This window comes from Euleptes europaea, chromosome 10, assembly GCF_029931775.1.
Source record: "Euleptes europaea isolate rEulEur1 chromosome 10, rEulEur1.hap1, whole genome shotgun sequence".
Classification (NCBI taxonomy): Eukaryota; Metazoa; Chordata; class Lepidosauria; order Squamata; family Sphaerodactylidae; genus Euleptes; species Euleptes europaea.
Window position 1 is genome coordinate 73215903 of NC_079321.1, and position 20017 is coordinate 73235919.

Consider the following 20017-nt stretch of genomic DNA (forward strand, 5'->3'; position numbering starts at 1 on the left):
GTCATCAGCCAGCGTGGTGTAGTGGTTAAGAACAGTGTAGTGGTTAAGAACGGTTTAAATTCCCCATCTAAAAGAAATAAAATATTCTACAAACCTTAAAACTGCCTCAGACATCATTTGTCTTCAAGAAACTCATATCAAACAATCACACATTGGATTTTTAAAATGTAAAAAATTAGGAACTTTGTATACATCCTCTTCATCGAACAAAAAGAGAGGAGTGGCCATATACATCAAAACTAATAAGCTGTCGGTAATAGATTCAAATGAATATGATAAAGGCAGATATTTTATCTTACTTGTACAAGGCGCCAATGGACAGAAATTCACAGTAGCCAATATTTATGCACCAAATCAAGCCAAAGAACAGTTCTTTATTACATTCTTTCAAGAACTGAATCATTTTCAACAAGGAGAATTATTAATTGTGGGAGATATGAATGGAGTGAGGAATATCAAATTAGACAAATCTGTTCCACACAAAGGAGGAAAAATACCGAAAGTGTTCATTCAATATATGGATGACTAGAAACTTGTAGACGCTTGGAGATACACGCATCGAAAAGAAAAGGACTATACTTACTATTCAAATAGGCATAAGGCATATTCGAGAATTGATATGATTTGGCTCTCCAGTTCCTTGCTCAACAGAATAGGAGCAATCAATATTCTGCCTGCAACATATGCGGATCACAATCCTATGGAACTGAATTTGCTGAGTCCTAGGATTGGACTGAAGATGGGGGATGAATGATAATATCCAGCAAAGAAAAGATGTAATGGAGCAATGTGGAAAGGACTTTAAATTCTTTTTTGAGACAAACACGTCTTCTGAAGTTAACCATAGAACCGCGTGGGATGCGAGTAAAGCTTACATAAGAGGAAAACTAATTGCGACAACATCTAAATTGAAAAAAGATAGAGAACAAACATTAAATGACTTATACCAGCAATTACGTCAGTTAGAAGAGAAACACCATGCTTCAAGTGACCAACAGACCTTTCAAGAAATTTCTAAGTTAAAATTCAGGATTGCTACAAAGGAATATGAAGATCTACAAAAGAAGCTGAGATTTGTGAAACAAAAATACTTTGAATAAGCTAATAAACCTGGTAAATTGTTAGCGAACACATTAAAGAGAGAATCTGAAAAAAGAATTGTTGAGGTTCTAAAAGAAAACGGCCCATCCAATAAAGAAGAGGACATACAAGAGGTCTTCTGGAATTTTTATGCAGAACTTTATCAAAACACCGACACTAATCAAACAGGTTTAGAAGATTATGTTCAATCTGCACACATGCAAAAATTCTCTGATGATGACCGAAAAATATTGAATCAAAAGATTTCAACCCAAGAACTAGTTGATGCTTTCAAAAAATTGAAACTAGATAAAGCTCCTGGCCCAGATGGGTTGACTGCCATTTATTATAAAACATTTCAAGATATTTTGATTCCACCTCTTAAAAAAGTCTATAATGACATAATTATGGAGGGTCAGATACCAGGTTCTTGGGAAGAAGCACATATTTCTTAATTCCTAAAGACGAAAAAGAGAAACATTCCCCGAAGGCATACAGACCGATATCTTTGCTCAATGTGGATTATAAAATTTTAACATCCATTTTAACAGAGAGACTTCAAAAATGTGTTCAAAAAATAATACATCCAGATCAGACAGGTTTTATTCTGAAAAGACAATTAAAGGGCAATGTAAGAGTGGTACTTGCTGCTATGAATTTCATCAAAATGACCCAGAAAAAGGCTGTTATGTTATTCTTGGATGCAGAGAAGGCATTTGAAATTGTGTCTTGGAATTTTCTAACTGCAGTAGTATGTTATTTGGACTGTGGGAAGAATTTATGATGGGTATAAAGGCAATTTATCAAACAGAATGCAATATTATTGATTAATGGAATGTTAACAGACAAATTTGAAATCAAGAAAGGAACAAGACAAGGTTGTCCCCTATCACCTTTGTTGTTTAACTTGGCGATGGAAGTTCTAGCTAATAAAATAAGACTCAATTGTAAAATTAAAGGACTTAAATATGAAGATCAGGAATACAAACTCAGGAGTTATGCAGATGAGGTAGTATTGATATGTCAAGACCCAACGCAGTCCATGGCTGAAATAAAACATCAAATTGATCAATTCAGCTATTACACAGGATACAAACTAAATCAACAAAAAACGGACATGATTTCCTTTAATTTGTCAAATAAAGAAAAATCAGAATTATCAAAGATTCTACAATGTCCGACTCAAAAAAAAAAGTGTTAAATATCTAGGAATTAAAATCCCAGTTGGCAACGATTCATTGTTCAATCTAAATTATAAAGAGGCTTGGATGAAAATAGAGAAGGACTTGGAACGATGGGATAGACTTCAAATATCTTGGCTAGGCCGAATTTCAACAATTAAAATGAATGTGTTACCAAGAATGAATTTTTTGTTCCAGACATTACCAATTGAAAACAATAAAACAATGATAACAAAATGGCAAAGAAGTATTAACAAATTTGTTTGGAAAGGCAAAAAACCCAGAGTTGAATTTGCGGTTTTACAAGATGCTAAAGAAAGAGGAGGACTTTCATTACCAAATTTGTTTTTGTATTATCAAGCTGCAGCACTATTGGCCGTGACAGATTGGATAGTTCAACCTGAAAGTAGAACAATTAGACTGGAGAAAGCTTCTTTAGAGAAAGGATTTCATTATTGGCTTTGGTCTAAAGACATCAAGAATTTACCAAAGATTGTGTCTCGGGAATCTGCTTTTTACCATCTGATTAAAACATGGAATTTATTGAAACCATCTCTTAGCCTGAAAGCTCCTAGACTAATGTCTCCAACAGAAGCATATATGGACTTTGAAAGTCAGAAATCTAATGACTTTTTGAGATACAGAGACTTAATAAAGAAGAATGGACAGATTAAATCTCTTGAGGAATTAAAAGAAGAAAATATCAAAATATCATGGCTGGCATATCATCAAGTATTACATGGTTTAAAATCTGACTATCATAAAGACAACAATTTGAAAAACTTTGAACAAATAATAACAAAATCACAAGATCATTTACTATCTAAAATTTACAAGATGTTACTAACCATGGAAACGGCAGAAGGACAAGTGAAAACATATATGGTTAAATGGATGCAAAATTTTGGTGAAATGATTCCAATGATTGAGTGGGAGAAAATGTGGAAATCCGAAATAAAATTTTCTAGATCTCAAGATGTTCGAGAAAATTGGTATAAGATGTTTTATAGGTGGTACTTTGTGCCAAAAGACTTGCAAAAGATGTATAAATCTAATCAAGCGAATTGTTGGAAATGCTCAGAGACTGAAGGGACTTTCTTTCATCAATGGTGGACTTGTAAAAAAGCTCAGAAATACTGGAAGCAAATACATAATGAGATTATGACTACTCTTCAGACGAATTTTGACTTAAATCCTAAATTTATGCTTTTGGGGATGATTCCAGCTCAATTACGTAATAAACAAAAATAATTTTGTTTTTCACCTGGAGAAAATGGCTGCTTTGGCCATTGGACTCTATGGCATTGAAGTCCCTCTCCTCCCCAACCCCCGCCCTTCTCAGGCTCCGCCACAAAAACCTCCCACCGATGGCGAAGAGGGACCTGGCAACCCTAGGTAGCAAGTTGCCTGATGATTGCTGCTGGTCCTGGCCCTGTTGAGTCTTCTCTCAAAGGTAGGGCTGCCAAGGTCCCCCTTTGCCACCGGTCGGAGCCTGAGAAGGGTGGGGTTTGGGAGGGGAGGGATTTCAATGCCATAGAGTCCAATTGCCAAAGCGGACATTTTTCTCCAGGTGAACTGATCTCTATTGGCTGGAGATCAGTTGTAATAACAGGCGATCACCAGCTGGTACCTGGAGGTTGGCATCCCTACTCAAAGGTCAAAATAGCCCTGGAAAGATCCTGCCTTTCCCTCACTTTTTACTGGCAGAAATGAAAGCTTGAAGGTGGCCAACAATGTTGTGGTTGCCTAGCATTGGACACTGAGGGCATTCATTTCTTAAAACTACAGGTGCTGTTTCTATCATTTGGGGAGATTAATTCCCCCCTCCAATCTTTGTTCTTTACATTTCAATTTTTTTTGGCAAACTAGGGCTTTCTTCTGGTTTGTACAAAGATCTGCCTTGTCTGCTCATGGCTTCAGTCTCTGATTTTAAGTATCCACAGATTTGGCCACGTTGATAATTAGGTATGTTAATTGATTTTCAGAGGCCTGCGCAAAGCACACAGAAGTTTCTCCTGAAACAGCAGTTGTCACTTAAAATAGGGCCAGAGTGTTTGAGTGGTAAGATTTGTATGTTTCTAGTGTTTTAAAGCAATCTTCAGCAATTCTTTGTCATAGTGATAGTACATTTAGTTGTAGTGCACAGCACAGAGCAACTAAGAATTTTTGCTTTTTTAAATTTCTTAATATGCCTACAGTCTGTCTAGGCAAGGGAAAGATTGAGTGTGGCTATTCTAGATCCAGTCCAGATTGGACAGAATTTTGATGACAAAGATTATACAACAAAACTTTGCTTTTGTAATTTTAAAATATCCACTGTGATCCATTCCTAAGTTGCAAGTATTATTCTGAAGTTCATATTAATATAAAAGTTTCCAGATAATAACTTTGTCAGTGTGATGATATCAGCATCTTAATATTATTCATAATAATATTCAAATGTCTACTTATTTATTCATCTTAAGGCTCTATATTTCTCAAGCTACCAGATTGTGGTCATTCATCATGTAACCTTTCTTTATTAATTTCCTTTCCTGCTATATAAATAGTGTTGCTCTTTGACATTAATCAGATAAGCAATAATCATAAAAAATGTGTATGTCCACATTTGTTGAAATTGAGTATTTACAATAGTACTGCAACCTCCTTCAGGTTATTGTTACACTGGAGACATCTCACGTTTTCACTCTCTGCTATGTATTTCCTTAAAGAGCTCAAAAATGAAATAATTATGACTTGAGGAAAAAATCCAGAAAACATCTTACCTAAATTATTTGGGGTAATAATGAAGAGCCTTCTATATGCAATACAAGAAAATTAGTAGCAAATGGGCTATCAAAACTGCAAAGCAAAATCATCAGGGAGATTGAACTCACAGTTTTATTTTGCCTTAAAATAGGTTATAATTCAGAAATTACTCATGGGTTTGTATGGGCCAAACTGGACATGACATAGATCAATTCTCCTGTGCATTTTAAGAGCTAAAAAGGGCTAAATAGGTGGGGATTTAGATAGGAGTCACCACTGTCCACTAAAGTGTCTCACCAACCTACCTGAAGCTGTTAAAAGGATACTTTTTTGCCTCATGGAGAAAAATGTCATTTGGAAGGGGACAATTTGCCCTGGAAAATCTCCTCCGACAGCACCATAGCACAGATCCAAAATGGTACTTCTGTAGTTGCTTTTATCCTTTTAAAAAACATGGGAGACCCTAATCATAGATCTTCCAGGTCATTTTTAGTAGCAGAACCACTGAAGTCTGCAAATTCTGTAGGAATGTTACCTGAATCTAATGCAAAGTGGTCTTCCAGGTTTTTTTTTCTAAAGGCTTGTTCCCACCAAAACAGTTGAACCATGTACCCTGACATAATTTTGCTAAAGTCTAGAGGTGAAAGAAGGGGTGTGTGTGAAGGAGAAACAGTATATTAACAAAGTATATGAATTCCATAGAATTACTCAACCTGATCCTACATTTTAAACTGAAGCAAATCTCATTATCACTTCTTTGCAAGGCAGCTGATGTAGTAAATAAAAGATTACTAAAAGAACAAGGATTATTCCATTAACAAATAAATCTGGACTCAAATGAGAATATGGCCAAGAATACTAATGAACTATCTATGTGTAATGTAAGATGTGGCAACCATATGGATGTGTGTGTGTGTATACTGTAAGCTTTGAAGACAAATATGACATGCTGTAACAAAAGGTCATGCCAGCTATCTCATGCATTTCTTCATCTTTTTCTATTCTAACTTCTATTCACAATAATTTGTAACAAGTAATCTATGCAAGGAACCTTGATGCTTTCTGTCACTTTGGGTAACTGCAAATCACAACACAAAACTCAAATGTCCTCACCATAATATAATTTTTTAAATAACATTTACTATCTTCAGTACATTCAGAGCAGTTCATGGTGAGTGTCAAAATCTCAACATGTGTTGTTTAGTTATTTCTTGATTGAATGATACCTTGATTGGATAATTTAAGGGAAATTGTGTAATCAGCAGACCGAAAAAATAATGAACAATTCATTACTTATTTGATTTGCAGATAAGAAATTCAAGGAGGTTGCAAACAGGTCTTGAAGAAGATTGTGGAACTACATTTTAACTACACTGTGGAACTACGTATACCAGCTTTGAGGGTTTAGATCTATGAGGCTACCTGGGTACCTGTCTTGGGAAGACTTCCAGAGAGGCAGAATTTAAATGCATTGAACAAATAAATTACTGAAAGGAACTGGCAATGTACATTCAGTCTTGGAGAATAAGCATGCCAGATTGTAAATGATGGGAAAGTTGTGATATTTGTTCACCATGACCATTGAGAATATGAGAAGCAATGGCTTTAATCAGCAGAAAGGAATATCAAAATGAAATATTGAGAAAAAAGGTCTATGAGAATGATAAAATCTATTTACTGCATTTATACATTGTTCTTCATCCAAGAGAGCTGCTTAATTATGGCTACCAGTGGTCTCCCACTAATGCAATTTACACAGCCAGACCTACTTAACACCAGCAGTAGAACTAATATTACCGTAAGTGACTTCAGACTGTCCAGTGGTGAGGACAAATGTGAACTGGAGGGAAGGAGCAAAGTAATACCTTAACAACTGACATCTTGAGAGGAATGGGGGAAGAGTTGCAGTGGCAGTGGTAATCTACTTTCCTTTGCAGATCCCTAGTTGCGTGATGCTTTTTAAAATTTATTTATTTATTTTTGGGCTTTTATCTTGCCCTCTATCCCAGCCAAAGCCAGGCTCAAGGTGGCTAAGATCAAGTAAAACACCATAAAATAATAAAATAAAATACTAAATTTAAACCAACCGTTCCGAATTTAAAACAAGGAGGCCCTCCTTCCAGCATTCAGCCTGGGAAGAGCAATCAGGGTCCCCTATCAACAATCTGATGGAAGAGAAGGAAGAAAGGGAGGAAGGCTAACTATGATGGAAACTGTTGCTGCCCTCAACCATAGGCTTGGTGGAAATGACAGGGAAAGGTGTTTTGGAGGGTGTGTTGCTGTGTATATCAAGGAAGGCATAGTGTCTAATAAAATAGAAACAATAAAAAGGGCAGACTAGTCCAAATAATCCATGTGGGTGACGATTCAGGACCCCAAAGGTAATTTAGTACTGGGGACATTCTATTGGCCCCCTGACCAAACAGCTCAGGGTGATCTAGAGATGGAGAATGAAATCAGGGAAGCATGCAAAGGAGATGAAGTAGTAATAGTGAGAGGCTTTAACTATCCTCATATTGCCTGGATAAATGCATGCTCCAGAGAAGCCAAAGAGATAAAATTTCTAGACATCCTCAGGGACTGTGCTCTCGAACAGTTGGTCATGGACCCAACCGGGGGGGGGGGGTGATCCTGAATATTCTGTGCTGCTGCCAGCGACTTAGTGCAGGATATGGATGCAGTTGAGCCAATCTGCAAGAGTGACCACAATGGCATCAAATTTAATTTATATGTTTGTGGGAAAGTGCCTGGGAAATCTCACACAATTTAAAAGAGGAAACCTCCCTAAAATGAGAATCCTGGTAAAACGGAAGTTGAAAAGAACAGTTAGGAGGATTAAATCTCTGGAAAAGGCTTGGGGGTTACTGAAGTCCACAATACTAGAGACTCAGCTAGGTTGTATACTGCAGGTCAGGAAAGGTGGTATTAAGTCCAAGAGGTCACCACCATGGCTAATGGATAAGGTGAAGGAAACTATTAGAAAGAGAAAAAGGCTTCCTTCAGAAACTTGAAGGATTGTTCAAACGAGGCAAACAAAAGCAAACACAAACTTGCACAAAGGAAATGCAAGAAACAATTAGAGATGCAAAAAAGATTTTGAGGGACATATGGCTAACACACCAAGACCAACAATAAGAAATTCTTTAAGTACGTCAGGAGTAGGAAACCATCTAGGGAAGCCGTTGGACCATTGGATGACAATGGGAGTAAAGAAATGATAAGGGAGGCTAAAGCAATTGCTGAGAAATTAAATGAATTCTTCTCATCTGTCTTCCCTGTTGAAGATATAGGACAGATTCCTTCTAATGAACTGAGGTTTTGGGGAGGGGAGAATGAAGAGCTGGGGCAAATAGTGGTAACAAGGCAGGAAGTCCTAGAACGTCTAGAAAAACTGCAAACTAACAAGTCACAAGGACCAGACAGTATTCATCCTAGAGTTCTTCAAGAACTCAAATGAGAAATTGCTGAACTTCTAACAACGATACGTAACATGTCCTTTAGATCAGCCTCTGTACCAGAGGACTGGAGAATGGCCAATGTAACATCCATTTATAAAAAAGGTTCCAGGGGTGGGGGAGGAAATAACAGGCCAGTTAGCTTAACTTCTGTTCCAGTTAAATTGATGGAAAGCTTTATTAAAGATAGAATTGTCAAGCATATAGAAGGGCAAGCCCCACTGAACGAAACCCAGCATGGCTTCTGTAAAGGTAGGTCCTCCTGTCTCACTAAACTTTTAGATTTTTTTTGAAAGTGTCAATAAGTATATGGACAGGAATGAGCCTTGGACACTGTGTATTTGGTTTTCCAAAAGGCTTTTGACAAAGTCCCCACCAAAGACTACTAAGCAAACTTCATAGTCATGGGATAAGAGGACAAGTCCTCTTACGGATTGAGAGCTGGCTAAAAAATAGGAAGCAGAGAGGAGGAATCAATGGTCAGTTCTCACAATGGAGGGATGTGAGCAGTGGTATCCCTCAGGGAACTGTGTTGGGACCCGTGCTTTCCAACCTGTTTATCAATGACCTGGAGTTGGGCGTGAACAGCGAGGTGGCCAAGTTTGCAGATGACACCAAGTTATTTAGGATGGTTAAAACAAAATCGGACTGTGAAGAGCTCCAAAAGGATTTCTTCCAACTGGAGGAATGGGCATTAAAATGGCAAATGAGATTCAATGTGAGCAAGTGTAAAGTGATGCATACTGGGGCAAAAAATCCCAGCTTCACATATACACTGATGGGATCTGTGCTAGCAGTGACAGACCAAGAAAGGGATCTTGGGGTGGTAGTGGATCGCTCGGTGGAGACATCCACCCAGTGTACAGCTGCTGTTAAAAAGGCAAATTCCATGCTGGCCATAATTAGACAAGAAAGAGAATAAAACCACTGCTATCATACTGCCCATGAACAAATCTATGGTGAGACCACACTTGGAATACTGTGTATAGTTCTGGTCACCACACCTAAAAAAAAGGATATTGCAGAGATTGAGAAGGTGCAGAAAAGAGTGACCAAAATGTTCAAGGGACTAGAGCAACTGTCCTATGAGGAGAAGTTAAAACACTTAGGGCTGTTTCACTTAGAAAGAAGGCGGCTAAGGGGAGATATGATAGAGGTCTATAAAATTATGCATGGTATAGAGAGAGTGGACAGAGGAAAGCTTTTCTCCCTCTCTCATAATATTACAACATGGGGTCATCTGCTGAAGCTGGACGGTGACAGATTCAAAACAGATAAAAGGAAGTATTTCTTCACACAACGTATAGTTAAATTGTGGAACTCCCTGCCCCAAGATGTGTTGATGGCTGCCAGCTTGGAAGGCTTTAAGAGGGGAGTAGACATGCTCATGGGCTATTCATGGCTACTAGTAAACATGGATACTAGTCATGATGCATAACTATTCTTTCTAGGATCAGAAAAGCATGCCTATGATATTAGGTGCTGTAGAACACAGGCAAGATAACGCTGCTCCAGTTGTCTTTTTTGTGGGCTTCCTAGAGGTACCTGTTGGCCACTGTGTGAACAGACTGCTGGACTTGATGGACCTTGGTCTGATCCAGCATGACCATTCTTATGTTCTTAAGCTGGAAGGGCTATCAAGAAAGGGGGGCTAAGGGACAAGATTCCAGGATCCCTGTCATCCTGGCTCCCCATGGAGCTGAGCAAGTCATGCAATCAGCTTAGATACAGTGATTGGGTAAAATCTGGATGGCGTGTCATGGGAGGTCACAGCGAATCCTTGTAGGAGGCTTTGTGGTAGCTTTGGGCAGCCCTGAAAGTTAGTAGCCCTCCAGCCAACTGCTGTTCAAGCTTCAGAACAACTATTTTTCCTTTGCTACATTCACTTGATGGCTTGCCAGCTACAATTACCATTTTAAATTATTTGTACAGATCTATTCTCCTTGGGTACAGTGCTGACAACACAGTTAGCAGCCGATGGCCTCGCTGTGCATTCATGACTTCTGTGCTGTTTTACCTACCCTCATGGGCTTCTCAGGCTTCAGCTTGAGAAGTTGATCCATACATCTTAAGTAGCAACAAACCAACAAAATCTGCATATAATCTGCATATTTAAATTAAAATAGATCACAATTATATTTAAAAACGGATTTCTAAGATATGCATGGGTCCAATTCAAGAAACATTTATTTAAAAACTCATTATTTGTGTTCATTTCTTTCCTATTACTGAAACTTAAGAACACTAGAAATTTGCAATTAGATGGCTACTTCACTCACTATAAAAAATTAGGCCCTTTTCACTTCTTAGATTATAGGTAGTTGTTACTTAGTTATTCTTGTAACCTCTTATTTGGAGTTGATTCCATGGGAGGGTGTTCTTCCTTTCCTTTGTCCCATCAAAGCTTAATGAGACAGTACTCTTGAACAGCAAAAACAGTTTTGCCTTAAAGGATGAAAAAAATTGGCTACGGATAAAATAATTTTGGGGGTTCGATCACAAAGTAAAAAATTCAAAGCAGCCAAGACTGAAAACAAATTGGGGGTGAGGAAGGAGGTAGTTGTGAATTTCCTTCATTGTGCAGGAGGTTGAACTAGATGACCCTGGTGGTCCCTTCCAACTCTATGATTCTACCTTTCTTCATTTCTACAGGCTCCTGTTCAGCCGTTGGACAACTCTGTTTTATTTCCTTCAACAACTTTAATTATTTATCTCTCCTATCTAACCAGCACTCCAACCTACCCCTTTCATACCAAATTAATATGTATGGTTGCCAACCTCCAGGTGGAAGCTGGAGATCTCCTGGGATTACCACTGATCTCTAGGTGACAGAGATCGGTTCACCTGGAGAAAATGGCTGCTTTGGAAGGTGGACTCTATGGCATTGAAGTCCCTCCTCTCCTCAAACCCCACCCTCCTCAGGCTCCACCTTCCCAAAATCTCCAGGTTTTTCCCATTCCGGAGCTGGCAACCCTATTCATATGGTTTCTCCTACACTTGGACCCTGCATAGAGCTTTTCCCTGTTCTTGGTCTGTTTCCTTTCCTTAACCTTTCTGTTCTCTCTTTTTCCTCAGCTTTCTATTCATATACAGTTTATTTAGGAAAGAGCATAATTACATGCAAATAAATATATGCAAGGCAGACACAGTTGTTTGCTTCTATATGGTCCTTTCAACATAGTTATCCATTCAGATTAATCACTAACATTTTTCACAGTTGAGTGATTTTTTTTTGACCCAGTCATATATTTATCAGTGGTAAGGTCAACAATGTCCAGCTACTGTAAGTCCACTGTTTGCACCAATCTACAGACAACTACACTTAAAAGCTTCCCTGGATCATTTTTCCTTAGCAAATACTAATGGAACAGATTTACCTTAATACAATCCATTGGTTAAGGTAGTCCAAATCAGTAGTTTGTTCAACATCCCAGGTACTTTTCTGTTTACAGACAGAAATCTATAAAGTGGTAATTGGGGACATAGCTTATTATTGTACTGGTAACATTGTCTTAAAAAGACAAAGCTGTTGAGACACTTTTCTAAGCATTCTGCCTTTTTATCCCAGAGTTATTCTTAAGTGGTTTAAGTATGTCTAGACAACATTTTCTACAGTAGGGTATCAATTTTAGAACTCCTCAATGACCATTCACTAGCTAGCTTACAACTATTAGGTAACAGGTAAAAATATTTTATTTATTCAATATTATGGTTGGTAGGGGAAGCTTTTTTGCCTTCCCTCCCTAACCACTCCCTTTTACAGTTTTTAATTAGATTTGTTGCTGTGCTTGCTGAATGTTACTTTTTCTTTTATTGCTAAAGAAAACTGAGGGGGTATTTTTGGTGCTCATTTATTTGTTGTTTATAATTATAGATGTTTTGTGTGATTGTCCAGTATTTTATTCTTGAGAAACATTTGGTTGCAGTATGAGTTTCTTAAATAAATATCCTACATTGAGAAGTCAAATCTATGCACAGTAGCTTTCTTAGGATAAGGCTCAAGAGGATTGTTGATTGCTTTCTTTATGTATCTTGAAGGAAATGTGCTTCCTGAAGACAGAAAAGCATAATAAGGTACAATGGCTCTAAAAATGAAGAAAAGAACTTCAGAGCATAAATACATTTCATATTACTAGCAGCAAATGCAATGAAATGGCAAAACAATCCCAAGAGGGTAAATTCTTGTAGGTTATAGGAAGTCATTAATTCAACAGTGGATGGATTTCCTTCGTACATCAATAACAAGTTATGAATTTGATCCAGGGAGGAAATGGTAAGATACTGTCCTTGGTTTTATGAAGGAGGTCAGACTAGCCAGATCTGCCCATCTTAAAATTCTAACAAGAAGTTATTTCAGTAATGTGGTTTTTGTTAAAACATAATCTTGATTCTTGTTGGGGACAGTTTTTTTTCCTGCTAAAATGTACAATACTCAATAGAATTGTTCAGGAGTTAGATGCTTCCCTTGCAAAAGTAAAAGTTATTTTCCTTTTCATAGAGTTGAAAGGGACCACCAGGGTCATCTAGTACAACCCCCTGCACACTGCAGTAAATTCACAAGTACCTTCCCCCCACACTCCCAGTGACCCTGACATCTGTGAGTTTGTTCAGTACCAATGGATGCAATTCATCTGGTCCTGAGGACTTAGTTTCATTTAAAGAAACTAGGTGTTTACAGTGAGGGGAAAAAGTATTTGATCCCCTGCTGAATTTGCCCGTTTGCCCTCTGACGAAGAAATGACCAGTCCATAATTTTAACGGTAGGTTTATTGTAGCTGTGAGAGACAGAATAACAACAGGAAAACCCAGAAGACAAAAGTCAGAGATTGATGTGCATTATAATGAGTGAAATAAGTATTGATCCCCTATCAACCAACCAGATTAGGGTCAGGGTTAGGGTTCTGCTGTCGACAGAAGCAATCAATCCATCAGATTCCAAACTAGCCACCATGACCAAGACCAAGGATGTCAGGGACAAGATTGTAGACCTGCACAAGGCTGGACTGGGCTACAAGACTATTGCCAAGCAGCTTGGTGAGAAGGTGATAACCCTAACTGTCAACCTCCCTCGGTCTGGGGCTCCATGCAAGATCTCATCTCGTGGAGTTGCAATGATCATGAGAACAGTGATGAAGCAGCCCAGAACTACACGGGGGGAACTTGTCAATGATCTCAGGGCAGCTGGGACCATAGTCACCATGAAAACAGTTGGTAACACACTACACAGTGAAGGACTGAGATCTTGCAGAGCCCGCAAGGTCCCCTTGCTCAAGACAGCACATGTACAGGCCCATCTGCAGTTTGCCAGTCCACATCTGAATGACCCAGAGGAGAACTGGGTGAAAGTGTTGTGGTCAGATGAGACCAAAATCGAGCATCAACTCAACTCGCCGTGTTTAGAGGAGGAGGAATGCTGCCTACGACCCCAAGAACACCACCCTCACCGTCAAACATGGAGGGGGACATATTCTGCTTTGGGGGTGTTTTTTCTGCTAAGGGGACAGGACACCTTCACTGCATCGAAGGGACGATGGACAGGACCATGTATTGTCAAATCTTGGGTGAGCACCTCCTTCCCTCAGCCAGGGCATTGAAAATGGGTTGAGGATGGGTATTCCAGCATGACAATGACTCAAAACACACGGCTAAGGCAACAAAGGAGTGGCTCAAGAAGAAGCACATTAAGGTCCTGGAGTGGCCTAGCCAGTCTCCAGACCTTAATCCCATCGAAAATCTGTGGAGGGAGCTGAAGGTTCGAGTAGCTACACATCAGCCTCGAAATCTTACTGACTTGGAGAGGATCTGCAAAAAGGAGTGGGACAAAATACCTCCTGAGATGTGTGCAAACCTGATGGCCACCTACAAGAAACGTCTGACCTCTGTAATTGCCAACAAGGGTTTTGCCACCAAGTACTAAGTCATCTTTTGCAAAGGGATCAAATACTTATTTCACTCATTATAATGCACATCAATCTCTGACTTTTGTCTTCTTGGTTTCTGGGGGTTTTCCTGTTGTGAAAATTCTAATCCAGAATCATTGCTGCAGAAGGGCATCGGGAGATTTGGGCATGCAGAAGGGCATCTGGAGGTTTGGAGTGAAGTATCATCAGTCTGTGAATGGCATCCTTCCTTTCAATTCTAGCTGGGGTACTGAATGTTTGCAACAGGTGCCCGGACTCAGAAATGGTCTGGGTGAGAGTTGCAATGGCTGGAACTCCAGACAAGACTGGGGTGTTGTTGGCAGTGATGCAGTTGACCATGCATATGGTGTTCTAGCTGAGGCTGCACACTCACACTTAAAGATCAGATTCACAGCTAGGGAGTACAGTTTAGCCGAGTTTAGGATAAATAAGTGTTATCCATTGCTTGGAGTGCTTTTCATCAACTTCCAGTGGTACTGCAAAGTGCATAGCTTTTCTCATGAAGAAAAGATTATGTTGACACAGTTATCTTCACTATCCAGTGGGTTTTTTATTATACATGGGTTATACATGTATTATACATGGGTTTTTCTATAAGAAGCATTTGGACACATGAACTGGTTCAGAGTATGGTGACCAGGCTATTAACTAGAATAAATGCATCTCATGTGCTTAAAGACTTTCCAGGTCTTTAAGCACTAGTGATATGTGCTTATTCTAGTTAATAATCTAGTATCCTTTCCTTTTATCCCTTAGAAGCTCCTTGATCAATTGATCTTGAGCAGCATATATCTAGTGTTGGAGGGATATAAGGGCTGAAACAAATCTTGCCGCTGACAATGTAGCCTTGGGGTCCCTGTCGCTTAGTAAAAAAGGCATTATGTCAGTCACAGAGGCATTGGATTTGTATATTAAAAGGGAGGAAATATAGTGCGATGGAAGTTCCTCGTAAAAGCGGCATTCCAAAAGGGCATGGGCTAATGTGTTAATCTAGTATCCAGGCATAATATGGTTACCAAGCCCAAGGCCAGTTCTGTGGTGTTGTCTCAACTCTGGAATGCCCCAATCCTCCAGCCAGGTGCATTTTCTCTTAGGAGCAAGATGCAAACATTTATCATGTTTTGTCAAAACTTTGGTAGAATATGGTATTTTACTTTATTTATTTAAACATTTTTATGCCAGCTGTCTGCCCAATCAGAATCCACAAGATGGTGAACATTAAAAAATACTTAAAACATTTGAGCAATTAAACATACATTTAAAATAATAAAATAATTAAATTAAAACACATAAACAACACCATAAGGAGGGCCAATAGCCATTATTGGGGGTATGCCAGACAAAAAAAAAAGTCTTCACCCTCTGGCGAAAGACACCAATAGAGGGAGACTGACAAATCTCCCTGGGGAGGGAGTTCCAAAGTTTTGGCGCCACAATGGGGAAGCCCTTTCTTGGGGTTGCCACCCATCTAGCTTCAGATGGCTGGGGCAACCAAAGCAGGGCCTCCAAAGATGACTGAAGTGTACGGTTGGGTTCATATGGGAGGATATGATCCTTAAGGTATGTTGTTCCCAGACTGTAAAGGGCTTTAAAGGTCAATACTAGCATCTTGAATTGAGCCCAGAAGTGAATTGGAAGCCAATGTAGACAGAACAATAATGGAATGACATGGTTCCTATGACCCACTCCAGTCAATACTCAGGCCACAGCATTCTATATCAACTGTAACTTCTGGACTGTCTTCAAGGGTAGCCTCATATAAAGCAAATTACAGTAATCTAATCTAGATGTTACCAGGGCATGCACCACAGTAGCAACATCTTTTCCATCTGGGAAAGGCCGTAGCTGGCCAAAGTTGGTGAAGCTTGCCACAGCTGCCATCTGTTTATCCAACAAGAGGTCCAGACCAGAACTATCCTCCTTTAGGAGGAGTGCAACCCAATCCAGAACAGGGAACTATTATAATTTATCTGCTGTTTTATTGGGTTATTCCTGGTTCTAATGGTAACCACATTACTTATTTTGTTGCATCTGATCCATGAAATGCCTACTAACTGAAAATCCACATTATACATAGGATGAAGTGAGCTCTAGCCCACAAAACCTTACACTTCAATAAATCTGTTAGTCTTTAAAGTGCCACAAGACTTTTTTTTTGGGGGGGGGGGTATTGCTGTGTTTGTTTCTTGATTAGTTTTTCTAAATTGTACATTTTAAAAATTGTAGCATTTCTTTGTATTGCTTAATAGTTGTTCAGACTAATGAAAAGGGGGTGTATATTTTTTTAAAAATTGTTAAATAACATATAAGTAGATTAGATGACTCAGCTGCCCTCTGCTTTAACTGTTGGCATCAAATTTCAAATAGTCACCCCCTCCCATATTCTGTACCCCAGGCTCTACCTCAACTCAAGCCAACTATTTAAAGTAGCTGCAACATAATTCAATCTTTGTGGTTCAATCTATGTGGAAACAGTCCCAGAGAATGCATCAGTCTGCAACTATAAAGTCAGGGGCTGACCCACACTCATAGGATTGGTTTCTTTGGGATAAATGCTTTAAATTAGAGAACTGATCCACTAACACTGCAATCCTAAGCAGAGTCATACCTTTCTAAGTACATTGACTTCAGTTGACTTCAAAGGGTGCACCCCTGCTTAGAACTGCACTGTAAAGAATTTTTGCACCACCACATTTCAAAGTAATTGCCCAGATTCAAGCAGATTAACAATGCAGATAATTTGAGCTGTTAAAATATGTCACATTGAAGAAAAGCTACATGCACAGTACATTCATTTTGAACTTATAAAAGAATGTTTAGTTACATTTTGCTTTAATTGAATTAAAAATTCCCTCATAGCAAAAAGGCTTCTATTTCCCCGAGTTCTATTATCTGAATCTGATAACTTCCCTGAATCTCCTGTTGGTGATAGGTAAATAACCCTGCCATTTAGCCCAACATTTTGAATTGCTTCTTTTCCTGCAAATTATTTGGATAAATGAGGAAGACTGTGTTCCTCATGTCCATTAATGGCAATGATTACTGAAGTTACGCATGAGTCCTTTACACTAGGCAAGAGAAAGAGCCATGACAAAGTCTTGTCATATAATAGCATACAAATTGCCAGCCTGGAGGTGCAAATGGTGCTGTACAACAGAAAGATGGGCACACATTCAAAACCACACACCGTGTGCACACTTACAGGGGAGCAGGGTTGCACCTGCTGTCCCATCCCCCAATGATCGCCTATTCAGTCAAACATTGGCAGAATTAACCCATTTCATGTATGCTACATGAAAAGGCATGAAGATATCATATAGCAAATCCATCACTCAAGCTCACTGGTCTCCTCTGACAGGCGGTAACACTTCATGGTCTGGGTGGAGAGAGTTCTTTGCCAACACCTGCTACCTGAGATCATTTAACTGGAGACAACAGAGACTGGACCCAGAACCTTCAGCATGCAAAGTATGCCCTCTACCGCTGAGCTATGGCCCAGTGTAGTATCGATAGTAAATGATGCAGGGCCCTTTAATTCTGCAGACTTTACAAAGCAAGAGATTTGGTCTCCTATAATGCTTAAAGCAAATCCTCTTATATGAAGAGTATTTTTGCTTTCATATTTAATTAATAACTGCAGTCACTTGGAGCACAGCGGCTTGGTTTGGCGAATAAAAAGTGAAAAGAATATTATCTGAGCCTTTTCTTTATATATATAAAAAGGACAGTAATAAGCTTGGGGAAGAAAAATGGAATGATCCACAATGGGAAAGTCTAGTGACATTTTATTGTCAAATTGAAAAGTTGGCTTTTAAAAGCCTACCCATTTTCCTTTCTCATTGTGTTGGATAAAATGTTATTTGTACACATAAATGATCACGATATATTAAAAATATTCATGAGGTAGTCATACTTTTAGAATAACCTTTTACTGATGTATAGGATGAGATCTCATTCTTTGTGTAGACCTTGCTTATGCAAAGCTCTCCTGGGCTTCCAAGAGTATATTAATTGCTTAAGGTTTTCAGGCTTGTGTAGTCTTGCCAAACATTAGATTTATTTCAAAGGAATTATTTGATGTGAGGCACAGTACACAATTTTTAAGCTTGAGTCAGGCAAGTGATTGGTGTCCTACATCTATTGATCCCTGGGAAGGATCAGAACTTTGACATTCTGACTGGAATTTATATAATGAAGTAAAAATATCTGTGGATTTTTGTTAGTTTTTGCTAACACTTCAGTGTTAAAATGTTATCGCCAACATTATCCACTAATTAAAGGTTTGGTTTTGGAATCAGGAGGCCACCAGTCAAGCCCCACTTGGGTTGTAGCATAAGAATGAGCCTGAGAAAGTCGCTGCCTCCTACAGTGCAATTTCTTAGCAGAATTACACCCCTTGTCTCTTGGAGATAATGCGCTTACAAGGGCCTAACTCTGTTGATGATTTCATTGTTAGCGTCAGGAGTGGAAGTAACAGGTCCTTATGTGTTATGAGGCCACATGCAATAAAGACTGTTGAAAGTCCTAGATGCCATTCTGATCATAGGATCACCACTGAAAACAGCACCCAGATATCCAGGTCCCCCTGCTCTTCCCTTAAAAGGAAAGTAGATGACATCATCAAATCCTCCATTTCCCTGCCCTGATCTGTTGTCAAACAATAGATGCAAAACCAAATTTACTAAGCAACTGGGAAGCCAACACAATCTGAGCTTTCAAAAGTTCTTCAACAATGGAAAGAATGAGTTCAGAAACAACACAAATATATTATTGAAAAATGTGTGTGTTTGGCTCCTGCGAAAATCTTTTTGTACACAAACACTAAACAACAGGTTAGTAACAACCCCAAGGTTTATATTTTAACACCATTAGTTTTGATACAGATATTTATGATTTCGCTAAACTTTTATCCTGCAGCCTCTCCGTCTAGGCAAACGTAGCTAAGGATATGTGACCGAGGCTATTTTTAGAGGTGTAGGATGATCGAGCTTCACTAACTAGTACAAATTCCAGCTGCCAGAGAAGCAGCTTCTGCCTCACAACCAACCCTTGCAGGAAAACCGCTATCCCCTGAAAGCCCATAGATCACAATTGTAGTCTGAATCTATTAAAATGTCAAGGCAGAAATCTTTTCCCCCCAAGACAATTATAAGATAAAGATTGTTAACAGTACCTTCTGCGGTAATCTCAGTCATAATGGTGACAATAAGAAACACTCTGGTGAAAAGGTCAAGTTCTATTGGCAGCTGAGAGGAGATGTCAGGCTCAGCATTGACTCTTGCCGGAGATGCCAAATTAAAAGGTGGGAGGTCCTTTACAGTTCTTACTTTCTTTTGGGGGGGGGTATTTTTCTTCTTTTCTGCTTCTTTTGAGCTGTCTTCTCTGTAAAGTCCTTCCCTCCCCACTTCCCAAGAAACTAACCCCTCTCCCAAGGCACTGCTCTCAGCTCGAGCTAAAGTATCAGCTTCTAACAAAAATAGCCAGGGCTCTCAGCATATCTCTAGCACAGATTTTTTGGCATCCTGGGAACCACATGCAGGGACCACAAATAAAAAAAAAGTAAAAGGTCCAGTTCCAAAAGAAACACCAAAGCAGGTAAGGGAAGCAACAGCACAAAGGAGCTAGAAAGAAC

At 39.1% G+C, this 20017-nt stretch overlaps 1 protein-coding gene across 1 annotated transcript in view; it reads right to left on the reverse strand.

Annotated features, from left to right (window-relative positions):
- Nucleotides 1-19731, reverse strand: part of TRDN (triadin) — a 139123-nt gene extending 119392 nt beyond the window's left edge. The window contains exon 1 of the mRNA XM_056856720.1: nt 19559-19731. Coding sequence (XP_056712698.1) covers nt 19559-19580 — 22 coding nt within the window. The 5' untranslated portion in view covers nt 19581-19731. The remainder of the gene's footprint in view (nt 1-19558) is intronic.
- Between the last annotated feature and the right edge of the window lie 286 nt (nt 19732-20017).